General features: G+C 41.5%; 1 protein-coding gene across 1 annotated transcript in view; it reads left to right on the top strand.

Moving 5' to 3' along the window:
• ADAMTS5 (ADAM metallopeptidase with thrombospondin type 1 motif 5) overlaps positions 1 to 21,550 on the top strand; it is a 38,430-nt gene extending 16,880 nt beyond the window's left edge. Inside the window, exons 3-8 of the mRNA XM_059492786.1 lie at positions 4,744 to 4,911; positions 8,571 to 8,854; positions 9,981 to 10,164; positions 10,589 to 10,764; positions 11,421 to 11,596; positions 14,910 to 21,550. Coding sequence (XP_059348769.1) covers positions 4,744 to 4,911; positions 8,571 to 8,854; positions 9,981 to 10,164; positions 10,589 to 10,764; positions 11,421 to 11,596; positions 14,910 to 15,474 — 1,553 coding nt within the window. The 3' untranslated portion in view covers positions 15,475 to 21,550. The remainder of the gene's footprint in view (positions 1 to 4,743; positions 4,912 to 8,570; positions 8,855 to 9,980; positions 10,165 to 10,588; positions 10,765 to 11,420; positions 11,597 to 14,909) is intronic.
• Positions 21,551 to 22,788: the final 1,238 nt, after the last annotated feature.

The raw sequence follows: 22,788 nt of genomic DNA, 5'->3' as shown, positions 1-22,788 counted from the left end.
TCTTTCATAAGTGGCTGGTAGCAGTCAAAGAAAAGAAAACTGGAAGTAAAGTTCAAGAATAAAAAAAAGAGGAATGTCTAGTTTTATATTCTATGCTTTTTTTTGTAAGTTTGTGTAATTCAAATCACTTCTGTTTATTAAAAAAACCACCAGCTTTATTAATTGTTATTGCTTAGGCCCATCATGACTTCAAGAGGATTCCTGAGTGATAGCAGCATGAAGTTCTTAAGAAGGAGTCAGAAACTCACAGGAGTTAGGAAAACAGCCCATGCCAGAAGAAATGGTTTTGTTTTGGCAGAGTTCCCATGTGCAATCGTTGTTCAGCCAAGGGGAGAGCAGGAGGCTGATGTAGAGGTCTGGGCTGGTGATTGTTAGCCCAAGGAATGTTGAGCCAGGAGCTTCCTGAGCCCTGATCCCACGAGAGCCAGGGACTCACAGGGGAACCTGGGGCAAATCTCTTGACCTTCTTTTGCTCCCCAGTTGTCCCAGCTGGAAATGAGGTGAAAGGCACGACCTCACTGGCAAACACGTGCTTCATCCCAGCTGAGCTCCTCTGAGAAAACAAATTACAATGCCTGCAGCATTTCCAGCCTGCTGTGTCACCTTACATGTCTCCTGTGGTCAAAGGGAGTGCAAGGGCTGCTTTTTGCCATTCTGTCCAAGTTCTTGTCCATAAGCAGGTGGCTTTTTTCCAGGAGACCCAGCTTGGTTTGTGCTTTAGCAAAGCTTTGAGTTGGCTTGCTGTATGTTGTGGATATTTTCTGTTTTCTTGTTTCTAATGCTTGAAATGCCAGTGAGAAATGTATGAGAGTAATTTTGCATGGTGTTCACTCAGAGAACCTCTGCAGATAGTCTAGAACTGTATATTAAGAAATATCCAGGCTCCAAGAAGTGTTTGGACAATGCTCCCGGGCACAGGGTGGGATTCTTGGGGCTGTCCTGGGCAGGGCCAGGAGCTGGACTTGGATGATGCTTGTGGGTTCCTTGCAGCTCAGGATATTCTGTGGTTCTGGTTTGTTTCTCAGTGTTCCTGGGAATAAGAGATCTACTTCACCACACATGCAGCACAGCTCTGGCGCACTCCTGATTTCCCTGCTGGGCTCTTGTGTCCTGATCCTCAGAGAGGATGAAAGTTTTAACTGGCTCTGAAACATCCCCACCTTGTGTTAGGGATATACCCCCCATTCCTGCAAGGTGTAGGGATCATTTTGGAACCCTTTGCAGGTATTATTTCCTGCTGGGTGTAGCACGTGTTGGCCTTCAGCAGGGAAAGCTGTGAGGGGAGGATGTCAGTCACTCCATTTGGGTTGTTGGTCTTTTTGGAGTTGGAGATGAATTTACAAGCAGGCCATCTCCTCCTTGTTGGCTACAAGAGGGCAAACCCTGCCTCCCCTCCATCTGTTTCCTTCACCATTTTGTGCATTCCTACAGCATAACTTAACTAAACACCATCCTGCTGGTAAAATTGTATTATGTCATTTTCACTCAGTGGGAAATGTCAGCACCAGTAAGATGCTTCATTAAGTAGAAAACAGCAGATAATCTACAAACCCATTCCCAATCAGTCATCGTTTTACACAGCTGCTGGGAGCCTTTTCTTTTTCTTCAATAGCTCAGTTTGACATTTGTACTGGTACAGAATGGGATGGGGCTAAAATTGGCATTGTTTTCAAAAGTCTTCTGTGTAAGATTTGTTTTCACAGAGTCTTGACTTCTGACCAGAGCTTTCTCCAGAGCTCTGCTTCCATGCAGGGTCACTTGAAGGATCGGCCTTTCCAATTTGGAAGGGAAGCCACCCCACCAGAAAATGCCAGAAACCCCCCTAATGTCATGTAATAACATAGCAGGGTTATGCATGTGAGGGGTGGTGGGAAGAGACTTCTTGAAGTAGGAAGGAAAGTGTCCCTCCCTTAATTTTTGGATGCAGAAGGATGAAGGGTACAGGTGTTAAAGGACACTGCTGTTCTCACTTCTGTGCTAAAAGGAGCAAACCTTAGCTAGGCTGTATTTAGAGATTACACAGTTCTGTGACATTTTGAATTTTGATTCTTTTTAATGAAATGCAAAACCAGATTGCAGCATCATTGGGAGTATGTCATATGCTTTAATCACTTCTAAGTCTGGTCAGAGTGCCTTAAAAGGCAAAGTTAGAACAGGGAGAAATTTAGGTTGTGGTAAGAATTAGGAATTCTAGCTCCATAAAATCCTTTGAGAGTTGCATTCACAGTGTTTGTAAGTGAATGTAAGTGTTTGTCACCCCAGGACACATGCATACAAAATGAACTGGCAAATCAGTATGGAGAGCTAAAATCCATATATTTAATGGTATTATCCTCACTAACATCACAGGGGGCTAATTTAGAAGCCCAGACACTGACAATCAGAATTATGTTTTTTAGAAATTATTCACTACTTACTGCTTCTTTCCTTGTCATGATGGATTTTTAAAATTATTTTTGAAAATTTTAAACATAACGAGGGAGATTCACAAATACTTTTAGAAGCTTCTCCTCCAGGAGGCTGAAGACTGCCAAGTGACTTGGTTCTTGTCATGCACTGGGACAATGGCCTGATTTAATATGACAAAGTAAAGGCTGCTAATGAGGTGTGTCCTCAGCTCACCCCATTTATCACTGTAAAGCAGAGAAGTTATGCTGCTCTCTCATTAAAGGTGAATTCAGTAGCCTGACACTTTCCAGGAGATGACCCTGTTTCAGATTCCTCTGCTTTTGCCAAAGTATTTGGGATGAAATGTTCTGTGCTGAACAGTGGTCTGAGAAGCATTTCATTTTATTTATTTACTCTGAAATTCTCCATTGAGGCTGTCCAGGCTTTTTCTGAGGAGGGAGGCTAAACTGCGGCAGTGTTAGGAAGAAATCCTCAGTCTCTCTGCTCAAAGTGAAGAGCTTGACATTTACCTGCAAGCTTCCTCATATCCAAAGGCTATTTTTTATTTGTCTCTAGGAAGGAGAAAAAAAGAAAGAGAAAATCAAGAGCAGCCCAAGCTGCAGGAGCATTAACAGGCTGTGAATATGGACATTGTTTAGTTATTCCATGGGATGTCCTTAGCAGAAAATGAACAGTCCTGAAGAGTGAAGTACAGTTATGCAATAAAGGGTTTTGTCTGGAGAACAAAACTGCATCTTACTTGGGTGAAGTGCTGCAGAGTGCTGTGGGAAATGAATTTGTAGAGAATTTTGGAAGTCTGACAGAAGGTGGAAACTGTCTTCTGACAGAAGATGGAAATGGAACTAGAAACAAGTTTCAAAGGATGGCCTTACAAATAAGACCAGATACTTTAGAGAAACAGAATTATAAAAGATGCATTGTAATAAGATTCACAAGGGGTAATTGTAGATGACTGGTTTTAAGGCATTTACAGCATGGTGTGGCAAAAGCTGATAGGCCAAGAAACACTTACAGTGTATTGGAATTAGGAAATAGTTGGCTGCTGATTGTGATAGTGTGAATTTTAACATCTATTGTCCCACCCTTCACATGAGACTGAACATGGAATCAAAGTTTTTAAAACATCACTAGGTCAGAAAAATGCCGAATGGATAGAGTGGTACCAGAGGCTGTGACAAACTTCAGTTCTGGCCTGCAGGACTGAAAGCTCCATGTCACAGAGCTCTGGGTAGTTCTGAATGGTGCTATAAAATGCTGAGCACTCTGAAAAATTACATCCTGGAGTTGCTGGTGTGCACCCAACTATCATTCATATCCCACGCTGAACCAGTATTGAGTGCCATGGGATGTTACTGAGCCAAACTCTTTGGATCAATGCTCCAGCTTTTTTTATTCACCCAGGGCTGCTTAGTTTCAAGGCAAAGACTTAAAAATTAAACTCCTTTTCCACTGAGAGACCCTCATTGCCTTATTTCACAAACATTCTGCAGTGAGGTAATTTCTACAACTGTGAGCAATCTTGGATCAGTAAATACAGTGTAAATACAATGTATTAAATGCTCAACTCACTTCCAGAGAGTTTGTTCTTTAGATTAGAAGTGGTGCACTGATTATTTGGTTACTCTGTCAGAGGAATCTGTCAGTTTGAAATAATAATCTTAGCAGTGAATTATTTTGCTCAACAGCAGCATTTGTCTGGAATGAAACAAAGCTGTTGTCATCTCTTCAGAGCAAGTCTTTGTATGTAGTGCTGTATCAGATTGAAACTTGACGTGTACCTCCTGATATTCAGTGTCTCAGTGCAGCATAAAAACAGCTTTATCTGGCCTTATATAGGAAGTATTGCCAAACAAAAATGGTTTCACTTACCTGAAAAAAAGAAAAGGCCAAATCTTGCAGAAGGAGTCCCTTTCAGAGCATCAGACTTTTTTCTGCAGTGGCTTTGATGGGAGGTCTTGTCCTTATTGTTAAAGCACTCTTGGTTTAGCCCTGCATATCTTATTAATCAACTTCTGGCTTAAGCTGAACATTTTGAGCAATAAGTTCAGGCTTCAGCTCTTTGCAGCTTTATTCCCATTCATTCTTCTACCCTTTGTTTAGTTGCATCATAAATCATTTTATTTTTAGCTATTCAAAAAGATGTAGCTCCTTTCTAGACAGTTGCAGAACATTTTCACAAAGTTTTTCTTGCTGAAGGTGATTTGTAAAAATAGTAAGAAATCGATTGTTGATAAATATAAATGAGTACAGTTCCCTTCCCTCACATGACTGTTAGCTCCAGCTGGTAAACTCTGGATAGTCATGTAATTGTATTTATTTGTTTCATTTCCACAGGGCACTTGCTTGGGCTTTCCCATGATGACTCCAAGTTCTGTGAGGAGAACTTTGGCTCCATGGAGGACAAGCGCCTGATGTCCTCCATTCTGACCAGCATTGATGCCTCAAAACCCTGGTCCAAGTGCACTTCAGCAACTATCACAGAGTTCTTTGATGATGGCCATGGTATGTGTTATCACTCCCTGTGTCACCTACATGCTACTTCTTACTGTCAGTCTGTATTTTTTAATAGGAACACTTTATGGCAGCTTATTTGCTAAATATGACATTTACCCCTCTGGGAATAAGGACAAAAATTTCATTTTCCAAAAGTAGAAATGAAAAAACATAGTCTTCAACTTCACTCTTTAATGAATTTTAAAGTCTTTACTGTGCTCCCAAAGCAACTGCAGTTATTAAACAAACCACTCAAATTCCAAAATGCTGAGATAAAAATGACATAATTGAGTGAATGGATCAAGTTGTTATGGTAACCAAAATGCTTATGGATAAATGTATGGTGTGTCTGCTAAATGTAAAGATTCGCTCTTAAATATTTTGTTGGCTGATTTCAGTGCTCTCTGAAATATTTTTCTCTGCATGACTTAATTTTTTCTCTCAATTTTATGAGATCTATTAATCTGTACTATCCTGTTTTATGGTCCATATTGCTCTGGCATTGATTTAATATTACCAAATTAATTTCCACAAATGAAGAGAACTTTCCCTTTTGAGTTACTGAGGTAACTCTTCCACCATCCATGAATGACCTCTCAGAGTGTAAGGAACTGTTTTCTCCTCAGTTCATGAGTAGCTATCATTTAGGTTTGTGGTCTTCAAGAGTTATTGCTATGATGAAATTATTCATAGCAAATTTGAACCTCTCATCATGTAGGTCCATAAACCTCTGAGAATTAATTGTATTGCTGATGCTATTTTTGTGATTTCAAATGCATATTTAAGGAATCTCCTTTTCTTGATGGATCAGCCATTCAGAGACCTTTTCTAAGTAACAATCTTCTTTTCTGTAGAAATTTTTAATTTCCCAGTTATTTTTTTAAAATCAGAGATCTGTCCTAACAGAATACAAACTTCCACCAGGTTGAAGTGGAAGTCAATAATTTGACTGCAATTTATTTGAAAACTTGATCTGACAATCAGTGGCCTTAGCAGCACTGGGGACATGAGTGGTGCTGAATGACACCACAAACTGATTTTGCTAGGCAGTGAAACACCTGACAGCTGAGTGCACTGCGGACACCAGCAGTACATGAAGCCAGCTGAGTAAATCCCAATGGAAATGTCTGGTCCAAGGTCAGCCAGGGGGCTGGGGAGGATCAAGGTGCTGATTCCCTGTCTCCTGGGGCCTGCTCTGAGTACAATAAACAGCTCTGTCATGGTATCACCATTTTTTTTACACTCATGATATGACCCCAGACAACAGTTTGACATTTAGGAAGAAAAGGCTCGGTTCCTGTCCAGAGGAGAGTGACATTTATATCCATCTGCTTTTAGCAAAGCCTTTCCAAAGGTACTAATTGCCTTTATTGTCATGCCAACCAACAGGCTGTGGGATGGTTGCTTGGGATTTGGTGTGTTCAGTCCCAGCTCTGTGCAACCTGGAACAAGGACTGTTTGTATTTTAATTAATTTATATCCTGCTTATCTGCTTCCTGCACAGATCTTGTTCCGCCGCCTTTTTTTCTCCCAAGATATATTACATACAGCATTGAGAGAGATAATGAGATGGCTTAATTAGCACTGTCATCATCCAACAATGTTGCTCTATTCCAGGGCACAAAGATGTTCTTTGGTGCCCAGGACAAAAAAAAAAAAGGAATAGCAGTTATGTATATGCTCTGGATGTTGAAATGTAATGGAGAATTGAAGCCCCCTCTGCCCTCCCACCAGGGGCCATGACAAGCAGGAGGTTGGACCAGCTGGTGGCAAAAACACCTGCAGCTCACTGCACCCTGTCCAAACACAGACACTGCTGCAGTCTACCCGTATAAAGATGTTTTTTTTCCTGTGGGAAATCCTATGGGGCCTTCCCTATCTTCAGTTTTGAATTTATCGTGTGAGATCAGCTGGAGCACCTGGCTTTGTAGAGATTGCACAACTTCCCTCAGTTAAGGAGAAGTTTGGAACTCATTGCCCTGTGTTCTGGAGGGGAAAAAATGCTACATTTGCTGTGTGAGCCTGTGAGACTGAAATGACTGATAGATGGGTTTATGCAAGGGGAGACTTTCCTTTTTCTCTAAATTTGTATTTCCAATCAAAGTGTTATTGTGGTGTTTTAAAATACTGAAAAATAGCTCTGCTTGGGAGTTTGATAAACTTAGGCATAGGTACAAAAGCAGTGTATAATACTGAATATTGACATGCTACAGCCTTCCCATCACTGCCCTCACATTTCAGTGGATTCCTCCCTCCTCACAAGGTATATGAAGGAGGATTTCCACTGCTGTTAACTTTTGCAAAGTGTATTTTTGCCAAAACTTCAGGAAATTATGTCCAGATAGTCCAGGAAAAACCTTACTCCTCATCACATCACTAATATTTTACACTATAACAACCCAGGGTATTTTTAATTATCTTTATGTCATGACAGCTAGCATTGGCACACCTTGTCTGCATTAAAATTTCAACATAATCCAGATGAAATAGAAGGCTAGGATAAATCAGGGTCAGCAAATAGAACAGGTTTTACAAGACAGTTTTTGGTTATAAGTCATCACACAGAAAGAATTTCTAATTTGGCTAATTGGCATTAGTCTTTAGAAGGGCAGAACAGTTGCACTAAGTGTGTGTGTTTTGGAAGGAAAAGACAAGCTATTGAGAAATGGGATATTTAGTTTGCTTAAACTCCCTGCCATAGCTTGAAATTCTATTCCATTTTGTGTAAATAGTGAGGGTTTTATAGATAGGCTTTTTTCAGCCATGATGCAAGTGAAGAACACTGGTGTGGGTTCCAAAGTGAGGTAAATTGTGGTGAGTTATTTTGGCTGAGGATGAGTGAAGCCTGCCCAGACCACATATCCCTTTCATGAAGTGTAAAAGAGGTTACACTGAATAAATAGTTCTGCATGTCAACAACTGAGGTTTTCAACAGTAAAAAAACCCCAGCTATCAGAAGATACCTAGAACATAAATTTGAATTCTCATTTTTAGAATGTGGCAGACAAATCTTGACCACTGCAGACCTTAAAACACTAATACAAATCTCTACATTAATGCAATTTTTTTCTTCCTGCTATTTGTGGGTTTTTGTATAAAATGGATAACCCTTTTCAAACTAGTTCCATAAGCAGCCAAGTATCACTCCTTACAGGGAAAGTGCAGTCCAGCTTTAGTGGCAACAGTTTTGATACCCAGCTTATATTTTTCCTTTAGCCTGGTAGAAATTTTGATTTTTCGATCTGTTTTGTTTGGGTTTTTGGCCTCATTGGCTACAAGTCTGTGCTTTTTTATTTTTCTGCCATCCTGTTTTAAAACTCAAATTACAACTGTGCTTGCTTTGAGTCTTGCTTACATGAGTCCAGCTCACTCCTTAAATTGCAGACCGATAAATAGCACGGAATGTGTTCCGAGTCTTGTGTAAAGGATTGAAAGGCCAAAAGGACCTGAGGAAAACTCATTTACACCTCAGGCTGGGAACAGGCAGCTCAGCAGTGGGGTTGGAACACAGTGGCAGCAGTTTGACCTTGTGAAAACCTGATGCCACCTCAGAATTTTCACATCACCATCCCTTGAAGGAGGCTCGCTGTTGCAAGACAATATTGCAGCACTGCAGGGAGTAGAACAGTAAAAAAGCGAGTAAAGATCACCTTGCCTTGCTCCTGCAGGGAACTGCCTGCTGGACCAGCCCAGGAAGCACATCGTGGGCCCCGAGGAGCTGCCGGGACAGACGTACGACGCCATCCGGCAGTGCAAGCTGGCGTTCGGCGCCGAGTACACCGTGTGCCCCGGCATGGACGTGTGCTCGCGCCTCTGGTGCGCCGTGGTGCGCCAGGGACAGATGGTCTGCCTCACCAAGAAGCTGCCCGCCGTCGAGGGAACCCCCTGTGGCAAGGGGAGGATCTGCCTCCAAGGGAAATGCGTGGACAAAACCAAGAAGAAGTACTACTCGGTGAGGTACCCCGGGGGGAATTGGAAAAGGTGATCCCTCGGAGGGGCTGGTTTTTGTGAGAGTCAGACTGAAACCTGCCATGTTTTTTAGCATGTGATTGGGGTGTTGTTGGTGAGGGATGTAGGAAAATAGCTGCTGAGGTTCTGGAAGTGTATTTTCTTCCTTAAGGAAAGCCTTCGTTCCTGGAAAACTGGATATAGTGGTTTTCCCATTCAGTAAATCATGACTTTCTGACCTGGCACAGAAAACAAGATAAATCTCATCTTCACATTTAACTTACAGCCCTTATCTGAAAGGCCCCAGGTCCCTAATTCTAATGAAGAAAAGGGCAGATGAAATTAGTCCAGAATATAAATTCTGGATGAAGAAAAACTTGTGCTTCCAGTGACAGAGAACTCCTGTCTACTTTATGTATCTGAAGAATTCCCAGGCTCATGAGAGCTGTCAGCTACACAGTTCAGATACTTCTAAATTCTCTGTGTAGACAGTGGCCCCTTCTGTTACACCCACAGAAGAGATGAGGACTTGTAGATCTTTGAGAAAATATTTGCAAACTATGGGAGCCATTCAAATCAAGATACAGCATTCCTAACACTTTTTGAATTGATTTCTTTACCCTTTTTATGGATTTCTGTGCTTCTACATGATATTGCAATACTATAGCCAATGTAGCAAAGTTAACAACTCCATCTCTTGCCAGTAATTCCAAGCAATACCTGCACATCACAACAGTTGGATTAAAATAATCTCAGATTAGCAGTATGAGTATATTCTGGGAGTTGGACCCATTGGAGCCAGTTTAAGCGGCCTTTTTGGTAGGAATAGCAAAAATAAGAGAGCAGCCCATGAAATCGTGGGTGTGTTCTGTGAAGAGGCTGAAGGTGGCTGTGTGGAACAAGGCCCAGCATTGGCTTTGCACCCACAGTGCAAATGAGATATCATTGTGCAAAAGAAGATAGAAATTAACTTTGCTGGGAGAAGGAGGTTTCCTAAGACCTGCTTTCCCTGAATGGCCAGCTGAAGGAGTTGCCTTCAGTTGAGGAAAGCATTAGCAGTGACTTTGAGGTAACAGCTCCATTCATGCTTGGATGACGAACTCACCTCCTGCTGTTCCTTGTGTTTTCAGGCCTCAAGCCATGGCAACTGGGGATCCTGGGGCCCCTGGGGACAGTGCTCCCGTACCTGTGGGGGAGGAGTGCAGTTTGCCTATCGGCACTGCAACAACCCAGCCCCCAGGAACAACGGGAGGTACTGCACAGGCAAGCGGGCCATCTACCGCTCCTGCAACGTCACCCCCTGTCCTGCCAACGGTGAGTGCCCCCTGCTCCAGCCCTGCCTCCCTTCACAGACACTGAACACTGAGTATCTGCCCTGACACCACACAGCAGGGGCTCACTGTGGCCTCCCCAGGTTGTGTTTATCAAGGCAAGACGTTCAGCATCACTACAATATCCTAATTCTTCACCCACGCCTCGCCCTGGGTGCTGTAGAGAAAGCTAAAAAAGTCAGTCCTCTAAAATTAATCATGCAAACTTTAGGCCTTTACTGTTTGTTATGCCATTGGGAGATTTCCAAGCTAAAACAGTAGAGGGATTTGGAAGGCCAGTTCTAAGTAAAGAAGTGGTGTGACATAACTTAAAAATTATGTAGGAAAGAAATGGGAATAATAGATGGACATAATGATATTTGCAGCATGGTCTGAAATAGCCACTAATGATGTGAATAATTCCACAGCTAAATCCTTCCGACAAGAGCAGTGTGAAGCAAGGAATGGCTATCAGTCTGATGCAAAGGGGGTCAAGACTTTTGTGGAATGGGTCCCCAAGTATGCTGGAGTACTGCCTGGAGACGTCTGCAAGCTCACCTGCCGAGCCAAAGGAACCGGTTATTATGTGGTATTTTCTCAGAAGGTAATGGCAGCTCCAGTCAGGGTTTCATGCTCCAGCTTAGAAGTGTCCCATATATTTTAGAAATCTTTCTCTACAACCAGGGAAAAGGAGTTAATCATGTGATGCAAATATTTAACAGTGTGATCAGATTTAATGGGTTGATCCAGTGGTTGTACCTTAGGGCCAGAAAATGAGATAAGTTTTTCCATATCTCAGTATGTGAATGCATAAAAATTATGGGCCTCTGCACTAGTTTGTTTTCAGTAGTGGATAAAGGGCTTTCTGCTTGGAGTTTTCTGTCATTATGGGGTGGGGTTTTCTGGAGGAAAAAGTATTAGGAGAAAAGAGTAGGTCTAACCCTGAACTATGTTTAAGAAGTCCAGAGTAACTCCTAAAGAACCAATTAGCATAGGATAGTTAGTGGCACAGATGTGACTTGTGGTCAGTTTGTTCTATCAGATGCAATCCAGACTGAAAGTTAGTTGTCCTTGCTTTTGTCCTTGTGCTACATTGGATCTGCTTTTTTACCATCAATATTAGAGAAGCTCAGTGTGGTCTGTCAGGGGAGGCGACCTGCTCTGAGCTGGTGACTTCAGTAAGGAACTGGGTTTTGCCAGGTGGATCCAAACCCACAAATCTCTGTGGCAGTTTGAAGCAAGTTTTATTTGCTTGCCCAGGTCACCGATGGCACCGAGTGTCGGCCCTACAGCAACTCGGTCTGCGTGCGAGGGAAGTGCGTCCGAACGGGCTGCGATGGCATCATCGGATCCAAGCTCCAGTATGACAAGTGTGGGGTGTGTGGAGGAGACAACTCCAGCTGCACAAAAGTCATGGGAACCTTCACCAAAAAGAGGTACTGATCTCAACAGCAAGTGCATCTTGTTGTGCAAGTCGTTACTCTGCCATGTGCTGCTTGCTTTATGTCTCTAAAGGCAATTTGCTTTCAAATGGGGGAAAAACCACACTGCCTGTAGCTTATTGCAGTTTCCAGATGTGCACAGCTGGCTCCTAGCATTATCCTGAAATTGGCTAAGCATCAACTGGCAAAACACTGCACCCTGCTCATTTCTGACACAAAGTGCCAGTGAAGCAGGAATAGCAAGTCATGGCACTTGCAATCTTGCTGTGTCAGATGATTGTGGTTCCTAGAGGACAGAGGAAAAGGAAGAGAGAGGTGAATCAGAAAGTTGTTGGGATCAGAATTATCTGCATCTCTCTGAAATCTTGCATTTCTCACTTGTTGCTGCATTAGCAAGCTACACCCTGAGAGTGCTTTTTCATCTCGTCTATTTTGAGTGGCAGCGAGGACATCCCACCTGATTTTGTGACACACATTCCTTGTATTAGAAGTGCAGAGAAGCAGAGAGCTGTAAACACCTCCCTTAACAGCTGAGAGAGATTATACCCAAAAATTCTCTTTTCCCACTGCTGAGTATGTGTGGAGTTCAGGTAAACAGATGAGATATCAGAAATATCATAGGCTTACTCATGACTATATCCCTTCATGTCCATTGGCATATTATCAATCTCCAGATGGATTTTTTAAAGTCAAAATATTTATGGCATTTATCCACAAGCCATTTTTCTCTCACAGTTCACATTCTAACTGTAATAAAGCTTAATATAAATAAAATAAAAGGAACTCCTGCCATGGTTTTCCCTCACCACTCTGGGGCCAGTACTGATAGACCAATCTCAAGGAAGTCCTTTCTGTCAACTGATTTTTTTTCCTTCTTCCATTCTTAAAATTCATAGAAAAAATTGGATTTTTAATCATCATGTATACATATTCCAAAATCTCAAAGGACTGATCTACACACAGAAACTTTTAGTGGACAGTTTCTATTCAAAATCAGTGACTCTGTTAAGCATCTTTGATACATGAACTCGATTTTTTAACTTCCAAATTCTTACATAGCATGTTGAAAGCTACCAGAAGTTGAAATCTGACTCCTGAAATGATCTTTTATTTCTATACATTTCAACAGACTGATTAATAGCAGTCAAAAAATGGCTTGGAGAGTGAATTTATTCTAAAAATAAACATAACTAATCTTCTTCTTGGTAAACCAATGATTGCTCACCTAACGATGCCAAAACATCTCTGCCAAAAAAAATGGCTTTCCAACCAAATTAGTAATTATATAAACCAAATCTTTTCCAATTTGTAAATACTGTGATGTCTGGGAATGTCTAAGTGAAGTTGACAGTGGGAGATATAGTTCATGTGATTTGGCAATAATCAAGGCCAGGAAAAGTGTTAGAGGGGCTCCATGAATTTCAGGGAGGCCAGATTTGCACCACAGATACACTTGGAAATGGAGAGATTTATTATAATTATCCCTGTGAAGTTACCATCTTATTTCTCAAATCATGTTTTTAAGTGTCATGAGACTGGCCAGAGGGTAAATTTATGTTCTAATATGATTTTGATTGGATTTGAGACTGCAGATTTATTTTTACTGGAAAAGTTGTTTGGGGCAATTCTTCTCTACGAGTAATTGGCGTTAAAATAAACCCCTGATTAAAATAATGAAATCTTAATTGTCTGTAAACTGTTTTTGCAGTTTTGTTTGAAAGGGCAGTGCTGGTAGGAAAATCATCTTTCCTCCACTGAAAAGTGACAGCTCCCTTGTTGCTGTTCACTATAAACGTCAACAATCTGTACATGGAATGTATAGGGAAATTTAAATGTACAGGGCAAAACTAATGTTTGTCATTGTAGACAGTTGCCATGACAACATTTGTTTGTGCTTTTTGTTTTTCTTTTAAAGCAGGCAAAACAGAATCTTCTGGGAAATTTGCTTCCTAGGATTTTTGTTTAAAAAGCTGTAAAGCCAAATTATCAGAAGTTGGGAAAGAGGGGAATTAATCTGCACATGCTTCTCTGTGCACATGGAGCATTAGAGCTCTTTGTGCAGAAAACTTGAATTCTCCAGGACTGATTGTAGGTTTTGAATAAGTGATTTTGTAACTTTAATGACATGCTTGAACTTAGTTATTCTGGCAACTCTCATGTAAAAATATTTGTGCAGTGCTGTAGAGCAGAGTCCCCAGCCTGGAATTCACACCATACTGCTCCAGCTTTATGGAGGTGCTAAATCAATGGAGTCTTAAGTCATTGTCCCATAATTGCTGGAAATAGCAGGGGATCAGCACAAATGTTTCATTTGTAATATCTGCAGTCTCTACTTGTGCAGCCAAAAATTCTCAAAATTAGCAGTCTGTTCTTTAAACAATCCCAAAGGAGATGCCATCACTTTTATGTATTTTTCATGTATTTTCTCATGAAACCTTTTAGATATGAGGTACTTTCAGGATGGCTTTGTCACGGGTTTAGGAATGAAAACACATCTCTAGTGTCCAGCTGGTAGCTTACAGCTATGTAAATCCTTTAAATTGTTTTCTATATATCAGTAAAGTTAAAATAACATACTTGAGATACTGATAAATTCCAGTACACTTGCAAGTTTTGAATGCTTGTCGCTTTTGGTAAAAGAGTTTAATCTCTTTTTCTAAATCCCAGTTGAGATAGTTCATAACTAATAGAGAATTCCATGGTGGCACAAAAGAAGCCTTTGGGTGCCCCTCTTATTAGACATTTGACAATTAATCTTTGGCTTTATAAATTTCAAAGTAAACAAATTTTTCCTTGGTGATCAAGACTATTTTTAAATGTTCCCAAGGTACCTCTTCCCAGCTGTTCCTCTGTTTGTGCTTTCCTTAATCATCATTATAGCAAAGACAGCAAGAAACAGCTGTAACCAATGCATATCTCATTATCTTTTCCTTGGCAGGCAGCACGTGCATCGTATTTCATATCTCCCACCCTTTGCTGAAATCTATAAGCTATCTGTTATTTTTCATTCCTCTGTTATCTGACCCACGTCAAACTGTCCCTAAAGCTAAAGATTAGGCAATCTGCAAGAAGTGCAGTAGAAACTTCTTGGGGAACGTGAAGAACAACACAGCAGGCCAAGAGTGGAACCTGGTTAAATTAATCTTAGGGAAAATCCAGGTGGCCTGAACTGAAATGAAGCAAGATGTTCTTGTCTGTAAGGTGACTGAAAGATCTGTTCCAGCCTGCTTGGTGCTGTGATTCTGTGTCATGCCAGTGACTTTGTGAGGCGTTGCAGTGAGACTCTTCCTTGTTTCCCTTCCTCCAGCAAAGGCTACACAGACGTGGTGAAGATCCCTGAAGGAGCAACCCACATCAAGGTGCGGCAGTTCAAGAGCAAGGACCAGAGCAGGTTCACGGCCTACCTGGCGCTGAAGAAGAAGAACGGGGAGTACCTGGTCAACGGCAAGTACATGATCTCCACCTCGGAAACCATCATCGACATCAACGGCACCGTCATGAACTACAGCGGCTGGAGCCACAAGGACGACTTCCTGCATGCCATGGGCCACTCGGCCACCAAGGAGATCCTGATCGTGCAGATCCTGGCCACCGACCCCACGCAGCCCGTGGACGTGCGCTACAGCTTCTTCGTGCCAAAGAAACAGGCCCAGCTGCCAAACTCCGTCCCCGGCGGCGGCGGCAAAGCGCCGGTGCCGGCGGCGCAGCCCCGCTGGGTGACGGGGCCCTGGCTCTCCTGCTCTCGAACGTGCGACACGGGCTGGCACACCAGGACTGTGCAGTGCAAGGATGGGCACGGGAAACTGGCCAAGGGATGTCTGCTCTCCCAGAGACCCTCAGCCTTCAAACAGTGCTTGCTGAAAAAGTGCTAACCTGTGGTGCTGCTGAGCTGCTCTCCAGGAGGTTTGAGTAAGCCACTGTTGGCGTGCTGGTGTCAGGTCTGCCCACACAGACAGGAGCAAAGGCTTCAAAGTACTTGTGTTCAGTCTCTAGTTATGGGCAGAATCTGCCTGTTTGGACCAAATGAAGATGTGCACTGCTTTAAATAATGGTAGGGTGTTCTAAATACGTCAAAGAAAGTAAGGTTAAAGTTGTTATAAGCCCTCTGTGTCTGCAAAAACGTAAAATAAAATAATGCAAAAGAAGAAAAACTAGTGAATGGAGGATCCTGGGATATTTGAAGGTTACAGAATCATCTCCCCTTTTTTCACCTACCTCTACTACAGTATGTCCTTAGGAAACATCACATGTCCCCATGATCCCACAGTAGCTTATTTTATACTGTTTTGTAAATAATTTTCAGTTGGTATATCACTTTATATCACTTCCTTCTATTAAAGAAATCAAAAGACAAACTACATAAGCAAAATGATTGACCAAAGTATATCTGCAGCCCTTGTGGACTTGGTCCATCCTTCAGAAAGGGCCACAGATGTTTTACTGGAAAATGAAGAGCTTGCTGCTGGTTTTAAAAAGTGATACCTTTTGGTTTTGACAAAAGGAAATACGTTTTCACGGTAGGAATTTCCTGACAGTATATCATTCATGTCTGACAAACCCTGTGTTTCCACCCCAAAATTCTCAGGAGGAGCCTTGCAGCTGCTTGCAGAGCAGGGAGCCCCCATTGCTCCAGCAGCAGGAGCATCAGCAGCTCCTCCTCGAGTTGTGTCAGGCATGCAGCAGAGGAGGAGCTGGCTGCAGCAGGAGTTTGTGTATGTACTCTGTGCTTGTAAAACTCCCTGGTTCCAGCTGTGTCACAGCCTGGCTCCTTGTTGTCACTGAGCAAGAGCTGCTCGAGCTGCTCCTCTCCATCAAACAAAGGCATACTGTGCTTTGCAGAAAACTAGTTAGAGAACCCAAACTTAGAGGTGAGATAATCAAGTGTCTTCTAACTCAGATATTCTGAGGCTGTGTTCATATGCTTTCTCTGGTATTTTCTCTATGGCTTCTGCCATGAATTTAACAATGTGTAATGTACCTACATCTTTTCAAGAGGCTCTCAAGGTCAAAAAAAACACCACAGCAAGCAGTTAATATTTTATCACTGTTTTGTCCATTGTGTCTAACTCTGGTATTCATCTTACCAGCAAAAGTTTGTAACTGCTTGTCTTTTTTTTTTTTTTTTTTTTTTTTTTTTTTTATTGTTTTGTGTGTGTTTGGGGGTTTTTTAAAGCTATAGAAGGCATTCATGTTTTGTATATCTACATTTGGGAGGAAGAGGGGTCACTAGAAGTCAAACCACATCAGGATGTGGAGGACTCGTCCAATATCAATAAGACTGTTTCCACAGCACAGGCAGTAGCTGGTGACAGTTTTCCTTGGCAGCAATTCCTGAATCCTTTTATTGTCTTGTAGAAGTTCTGTCACTGAGGCTGGGCATTTCACCTTGTGCAGGTGGAGGCCTGAGAGCAACCTTGGTAAAATTACTCTCTAATATCAGCAGGCTTTGAGTTAGACCATAAGATAACAGGTACCAAAAGAAATGGTAAAAAAACCACTGATGAACGTAGAACCCCACCTTTTACTCCTTTGTTCATCCACACAGGAGAGCAGGAGACTGCAGGAGGATTTTCAGACAAGCCTCAGCTGTAAGTCAATGGTACTTGAGCACTGAAACACCTCAGGCTCTTCTGAAAATCCCAGGCATGAAATCAGCAGGGAAAACTCACTGCAGTGTGGAGCAAGAAGGGCAGGTCTGACTCCAGGCTGACACAAACATGTTTTTGCAACTGTGGCATGTTTGTGTGAACTCTAAAAAATCATGTGATGATTTCAAAACAGCATAGAGTTGCTACATCTACAACTGTGAAATCTGGAGAAGGATCTGGTTTTTTACCCTGTTTTAAATAAACAGTACCAAGGGCAGGGCCTCCTCCTCTGTTAAATGGATTGCCAACAAATGTTATTAATCAGCTTTCAGAAATGGTGTGGCCTTCTGTTGAGAAGTAGATCCTGTGCAAAACTATGCATCTTGATGAATACTCCCCATTTATTCCTGATCCCAATCTAAGAACTGAGATCAAGGCCCAGATGATTTGCAGAGTGTTAAAAAGTAAACATGTATGCCTCCTCTGCCTGTTAAAATAAGATCACTTTGAAATGCCTTTTTTTTCCTTCTAAGCAATCTAATTTTGATGCTTATATATGTATTACACATGTTGTAGAACCTCTCCAAAAAGTCCATAACAAATAGAAACCATCATGAGAGCAAAAAGATCAGGAGATTGAATGTGTCTCAGCATAGACAACATTTGTCTCAGCATACAGCTGCTGCATTAAGTGGTGTTTGTGTTCTGTCATAATAGAGACAGAATGTGCAAGTATTTGTGTTTGCATCATGGTAATAATTTATTATATATTCAGCAGGCTGAGTAAAGCTTTTGGATGCTCTCTAGGCATGCCATATGCGGGTGTGAATTCAGAGCATCCGTAGATCAGGAGTATCTTTTAAAAATGAAAGAGTTTATTTAGAAATAAATACGAGAACAAACCACTGCAGTGATTTTCACCAGTGTGGCAATGAAACAAATTCACACAAGCAAAGATGTGAGGAGGCAAAGGGGACAGACCAAGGCAGGACCTGAAAAATGTAAGATAAAGGGTAAGCCAACACTTGCTTTTTCAGGTGCTCCTAAATCAGAGTCCAGTTCCAAACCTTGCCTGTGGCAGTCATGGCTGTCCCATGTACCTGATGGATGAGGAATTGGTGCAAGGTCTGTTCTCAGCTGAATCCCATGTCACTCACACTGTGACATCATTGTTTACATTTCTGCCCAGTGTTGCACAGCTGGATTCAGAAAATGCACCGAGGGGATGGAAACCTGGAATTCTGCTCTTGGCACAGCCAGGAACCATCTCAGTGTTAAATTCGCTCTGACTTCGGGACACACTTCCAGTGTCCATAGGTGAATTTGGACCCCTGAGCATCAGTGGGGTTTTCAGCATCTGCTTTTCAGGTAGGATATTCTCATTAGGAAAAAGCCTGGCATCTTTGGTTTGACTGTGTACAAGAAATTAAGTTTAGCTGCCCTCCTGTGGAAACAGTTTTATCACAAGGGGAAGAGGGAATAATCTTGTGGATTAATAACAACTGTTTAAAAAAAAAAGCAACACAGCACTGAAAAAAATAAAATAATTTATTGTTTTTACAACTGGTATGTGAATGGATGTAATGAATTTATTTATTCTTATTTAACAGAGTACCAATTGTGCAAATTCTATATTTAAAATGTTTTGCTATCATCTCTGTCTCTCTTTCTGGCTCTCTTTTAATTTATGCTTCGGGTTTGTGTTGAAAGTACACCTTGTGAGTTTACATAATATATGGCACTGGTCATTTTTTTGTATGACTTTATTTAGAAGACTTTCTGCATGGAACAGGAGTATATGTGTATACACACATGTGTAGATGTATATTCTTTTTGCTGCCACCTTTTCCTTCAAGAAATTGTAACTTTTTAATTTCATGACACCTCGTGCTCCAAGCTCCTTGTTACACTTTAAAAAGCTCCCAACAAGCAAGTCCCAAAGGTCTGCAGACCAAAAAAGCCCTGAGTGGCTCCTGAAGAGTTCACAAAACAGATTGGTGTCTCAAAGGCACGAGCAGGTCATGCTGGAGGCCTCAGTGATTGACCCCCAAAGCTGATCCTACCCCTCGCTTTAATTGTAGCAGAATTTCAGTAACTGGGAGTTGTCTCCATGGGAGTGAAGTTCCTCTGAGTTGCCAGCACTTTTCACTCATGCAGCTTCTTAGGTTTAATTGACAACACTGAAGAGAAAACTCCTGGGTGTCTCTATAAAATAGCTTGACAAACATATGGTTTATGAGGACTGAACCATTAAAAAAGCTGTTTTTTCTATGTTATCACTGTTTATATACATATATAAATATGTGTATATGGCTATAAAAAGTCAAAAGCCCAAATTGGAAGGTTTGCAATGTTTTACTTAATTGTATTTCAGCTCTTTGCACCACATCAGGCAAAATTAGATTTTAAAAAACCAGCAAAGCATGTTTCCATGAGAATAATACCTGTTTTTCTTCCAGTTCAGCTAGTGCAGACCTCAAGGGAACTAGAATTGTGTGCAGTGTGAGGGGAAAAATGTGATGTGGACAAACCTCCAGCTTTTCTGCAGTAAGTTCATTGACCAACACAAATGACTCTGCAAGGGCAGTACCACAGCCTGCACATAAGCACTTCCACACTGCTGGAAGTCACCTTGCTCCGGTGTTCTCCTGAATTAAATTCCAGTTCAGCCTCTCTTCTGCCACCCAGGCACTCCCCAAGGCCAGTCAGCCACGAGGCTTTGGAGGAACTAGGGAAGGCCCAATCCAAAATACAAGCCTGGGCTTTGATTATTTTAAGGGCTGGCTTTGAACAGGGTTTATCATTAATTGTGGGCTTTCAGCAGTAAGTTCAGATGAATGTTTCTCCTCATGCCATGCTGTTGTCACTGAGGAAGTGGAGCCTATAGCAAGAGGCAAAATTGGATTCTCTGGGCATAGGCTGGAATTTTCAGGAAAAAAGAAAGTTACATGGTTTGGAGGATTTTTCCCCTATTTTTCATGAAGTCATTTGATTTTTATAGAGCTGCCAGAGTGCCTCACTGTATTCATACTTACCATGTTCAACATTTTCAAGGGCTTTTTTCCTATGGGTGCCCTTATATTAACTTATGTAGTTAATATATAGTTCAATTACATAGTTCAATTCTTGTTTCAAACAACATTGCAAATGCAGATACTTCTGGTTCATTACATGCACCAGAAATGTCTTTTAATGTAAGAGAGATAATTGGGTCCTCAGCTGGCACCCCAAAACGGGCTTTGGGGCTTAGAAGGTTTAACCACAAGCACAAGTTTTCAGTGATAAAGTTTGAAAAGCCCTAAACACAGGTGAGTGGTGTAAGTGCTCCTCTCCACACCACACCAAACACCCCAACACCATCCCGCTGCTCTGCACTCTGTGAGTCACAGGTCAAAACTCACAGCATCTTTTGCCATGGAAGTTGTGTGTGGAGCTTAGAGTCAGTGTAAGGACAGTAAAATTCTCTCCACAAACACCAGTCTGGCACAGATCGTGTTCAGGCACCCGTGGCTAAGTGCAGGTGCATATTTTGTGTGTGTGCTTGTCTGTGTGAGTGCTTGGGTTTCCATAGCTCCCACTCCCAGGGGGAAAAAAGTTACACTGGGTTTAGTAATACCTACATAAATTTAGAGTTACTTCATGGCATCATTTGGCTTTGCTAGAGGTGCTTCAGACTTACACCACTGTGACAGCATAGTTTTTTCTTTATTTATAGTAGCTGGTTTACACAATTTATCATGTGAACTGTGAAATCTGCAAATAGGTTATCTTATGAAATATAGTGACAGGCATACAGGCATTGTTAAAATCCCATCAGATACAGGAAATATGCTGAATTAAGTAAGTTGGAGACGGTATAATTCTGTAGAGCAATAAATTTAACTTCTATTGCCAGGTCATCTGCTTAGCATCAGATAAGAGAAAATGAACAAGGTATTGCAGGCAAGACTAAGGGGAAAGCACAAAGTTTGGGTTTGCTTAGGTTGCTTCATGTGCCTCTGTGCAGTGTCGATATCAGCATATTGTGGGAAGTCACTTTGTCACCTGGCTGAAATACCAGTACCCTTTCAGAAACCAACATGTGTCACAAAACTTATTTTACATCCTAGTCTGTGTCTAATCAGATGGAGTTAATATTTTTAGAGCACCACTGTGTCAGCCAGTTTACAACATAAAAATATGTTGCACAAACTATAAATTCCTTTGAACTGAACTGTGCAAGGTCTACACTGTACAATGACACACAGAAGGCAAATATTTTGTTTTGTAAACTATTACATATGTATAATTTACCAGTTGTAATCTTAAAACACTTGACTCTGTGATTTCAGTAAAAGTAATAAATACAAACTGTATCATAGGTCCAAAAGATTTGTTTATATGGTATATATTTGGGGGCCTCTATTTGCTCTTTGTGCCCCACTGCAGGCAGATGAGCATAAAGATCTTGAGCATAAATTTAAGACATATTCTTTCTATATGTGAACACTGCATTTTAGTTGTGGTGGGGTGGAGTTCTAAAGTGTTTTGGGGAGTTGTGAAACAGCAGGAAAGTATAGAAGGTGGAGTTTCTCATAATTATCCATCTAAAGCAACCTCAGAGCAATAAAGACCTGCCAGAAAGGGATGGTGTTGGTGCACTCTGCATGCTAAGGTGGTAGCACAGAAAGGTGAGAGGTTTTTTGGGGAGACAGAGCTGCAGATACTCCAGTTGAAGTGTGGCTCTTCAAAGGCACTGTTACAAAGATTTACTTTTCTAATAGAACCTTATAATTCATTTTCCATGCTGATTTCTCGCTTATCCTTTCCACATTCCACAGCACTATGCTGGGAGCTTTTCTTGTTCCCAAAAATGGTGCTTTCCAAAAAGATACTCTTCCCAAAAGTAAAACCAAACTCATCTTGTCTAAATCTTACCCCATGTGTGTGGCTAATCTATTGATTGCTGGTATTTTTAGGAATTTTGGATTTTGACTTTTATTAACTTACAGATTTTGCTTTCTTGTGTTTTACAAATTGTGAATGAAATTGGTTTTTATACACAGAAACAGTTTATATATGCCCATGAACATCTTTCCTTCCTAGGCTGTTAAATAATGGCAGTGCAGCTTTACAGAGCTGTCAGTACCTACAGAGGTGCCCAAGCTTTTTACAAAAAGTCCTGTCACCACAGGGATACATCCGTGCCTCCTCCCCAGCTTTGCATAACAAGCTGCAATGTCACTGTGATCATGGCAGGTCCTGTCTCCCCAAAATTCCATTTTCATTTCCCACTTCAGAGTTTGCAGTAGCTCAGAGAAAGCCATTACTGGCAAGGGAAATCCATTGGTGTACAAATCAAATGGAGCAAACGCAGCATTACAGACTTCCCCAACTGTCCAGCGCTGCCATAATCCAATTACTGTGCAGGGACTGTTCTATATCAGGCAGATGAACTCATTCTCTCTTAATGCATTTTCCATCTCATCATATGGTGACATTTCACCTCTTCAGAAACTATCTGTAATTACATGTGAGGAGGGAGATCTTTATTCCCAAGATGCTTAACTTGTAGATCCAAATCTCAGTTTTAGGTGGGGATGCAAGATGGATTTGATC

The sequence above is a fragment of the Ammospiza nelsoni genome, chromosome 2 (genome assembly GCF_027579445.1).
Source record: "Ammospiza nelsoni isolate bAmmNel1 chromosome 2, bAmmNel1.pri, whole genome shotgun sequence".
NCBI lineage: Eukaryota > Metazoa > Chordata > Aves > Passeriformes > Passerellidae > Ammospiza > Ammospiza nelsoni.
This window is presented reverse-complemented; position numbering and strand designations above follow the sequence as displayed.